At 47.1% G+C, this 2,183-nt stretch overlaps 1 protein-coding gene across 1 annotated transcript; it reads right to left on the bottom strand.

Annotated features, from left to right (window-relative positions):
- Positions 1 to 6: 6 nt before the first annotated feature.
- On the bottom strand, positions 7 to 896 carry LOC118575215 (melanoma-associated antigen B3-like; the record flags this gene model as incomplete). Its single annotated transcript, XM_036175858.1, has 1 exon — positions 7 to 896. A coding segment is annotated over one exon (890 nt), but the record flags the coding sequence as incomplete, so codon positions are not given.
- Between the last annotated feature and the right edge of the window lie 1,287 nt (positions 897 to 2,183).

The raw sequence follows: 2,183 nt of genomic DNA, 5'->3' as shown, positions 1-2,183 counted from the left end.
GGCTTGGGGACCCCACAGGAACTCATAGCGTGGGGGATCACTGCCTGCCACCTGCCTGTACTCCAGGAACTTCAGCTTCACTAAATAATGGGTCATGAGCTTCCGGGGCTCACCAAAGATGCGGTGCTTCTTCCCTGGATAGATTTGCTGCTTCTTCAGGATTTTCCAGACGTCTTCTTCACTGGCACAATTGTCCCTAATGAGGATGATTCCTAGGACACACATCACGAAAGCAGTCTTGGGAAAGCCTCTGCCAGCACGAATCCTCCCATTGTTGGGGAGCTTCAGCTTGCTGATGAGGTTGTATGAGGGCTCACTGGAGTTGACTTCCCTCACTTCCACCTCAAAGGCATCTTCCAGCTTCTGAGAGGCTTTTCTGAAGATCTCAGGGAAGTCGTCTTCATACTTCTTGGTGATAAGCTTCAGCATGTCTTCCTTAGTAGTAAGCTTCTTCAGATTGAAGTTGTGGAGCAAGTGCTGTAAGAGCACCACTACCTTTCTTGCTACCATATCTTGGTGAGGAAGGATGGTGCAGGGCTTGTCCTCAACAGGGCATTCCTTTTCCTTGAATTCTTCACTTCCCTCACAGGAACTCTCATGTGATTCCAAGGAAGAAATACTCAGAGTGCTTGAGGCAGACGGTGTTGCTTTCTGAGGAGCCTCGGGAGTGCTGGAAGACTCAGCCCCAGGCTGGGTCTGGGAGGCTGCAGACGACTTTTCTGCTGCCTCTCCTGATTCCTCTGATATTTCCTGAACACCTCCACAAGCCTGAGCCTCACCTCGGGCCTGGTGGTGTTTCTTCCGGGCATGGAGCTTACTCTTCTGACCACGAGGCATGATAACCTGGCTAGGGACGACAGCAAGATGTGGGGACAGGATGCCAGAGATGCAGACACCTGCCAAGGGGAGAATGAAATTAAGAGCACTTTCATCCAGGGGAATCCACCCTTTGTTTATTTATCTAAGTTAGCCTATGCATGTTTCCAGGAGAGCACCAATGTTAGGAACCTACTGGCCTTCTGTTCTCAACTGCCTGTTCCCTAAGGAAGAAGCAGATTAAGTCTAGGGTTACAGCCTATCATTACTGCCTCTTATGGGCTTGGCTGAATGCAGCAGGCTGGCACTCATGCCTTCTAGCTCCTTAGAGTTGTGGGGGTCCTCTCAGTTTCCAGTGGGAATCTTCAAGCAAGTTCTTGTAAATCATGAACCTCTCTCTGCTACCCCTTTCCAATTGTCTTGCTGTGATATACTCTATTGTATGTATTGTCCTCATACATGACTTAAACTTCCTTGTAGAAATATGTAAGTCATGTCCTCTAACCAACATCCTTTACCACTATTTCAGGTACAGCCTCATAGCATGCGAGGAAATGTGGACCTGACCCATTACTACTACACAGAAAATGGAGGCTCCTAGCAGGGGAGAAGTACTCTGAATCATCCCATGGAATCCTTAACTGATTCCTGACCATACTCAGAGGATTTCTCTGACTAAAGGACCCTCCATTCACTCTAAGAACTCATTACTTTTTGGACATTTCTGACAATAATTAACACAATAACCCTGCATATACCTCCAAGGATTGATGGTAGGGGCAGGCTCTGAACCTCCTGGGTGTCTTGGGATTGGGACATCCCTCTGGACACACACTTAATTCCTTACAAACCATGGTGATACTTCTTTGGCCTACCTGGGGATCTTTTCCCCTCATGTCAAGAACCTCAGTTCTATAATTCTGTAGGAACAGAGGGCTTATGTCTGTGTGACACACATGCTTGGCCTTTGTGAGTATCTCCACCTATGTTTTTCTGCATTTTATAGTATCAGTGTAGGCTTCTTTCCTCCACTACAATGTGGCCCACATTTTTATTGACCATGCCATTTTTGAAGCCATAAATGCATAAACAAGCGTGTATTTCAATTGCCCATTCTTCTCGGGGCTTCTCAAAATTGTTAGGGGTAACTTTTTTCCTCTAGGGGCCTCCACTACTGCAAACATGGACCAGCTTCCTGAGGTGTGATGTGAGTCCTTCTCTGAAGGTAACAGAGACTGCCAACGAGGGTCTGTGTGTCAGGGGAGGGGGCGGGACAGCTATTATTATATATACTGCACAGAGACAGATTTAAATGGTGCTCATTGACTGTAAATGACTGGTGGTTTCTGTCTGTAATTTTTCTCATG

This window comes from Onychomys torridus, unplaced genomic scaffold, assembly GCF_903995425.1.
Source record: "Onychomys torridus unplaced genomic scaffold, mOncTor1.1, whole genome shotgun sequence".
Lineage (NCBI taxonomy): Eukaryota > Metazoa > Chordata > Mammalia > Rodentia > Cricetidae > Onychomys > Onychomys torridus.
The sequence above is the reverse complement of the archived record's forward strand: the minus strand, read 5'-3'. Positions and strand labels throughout refer to the sequence as shown.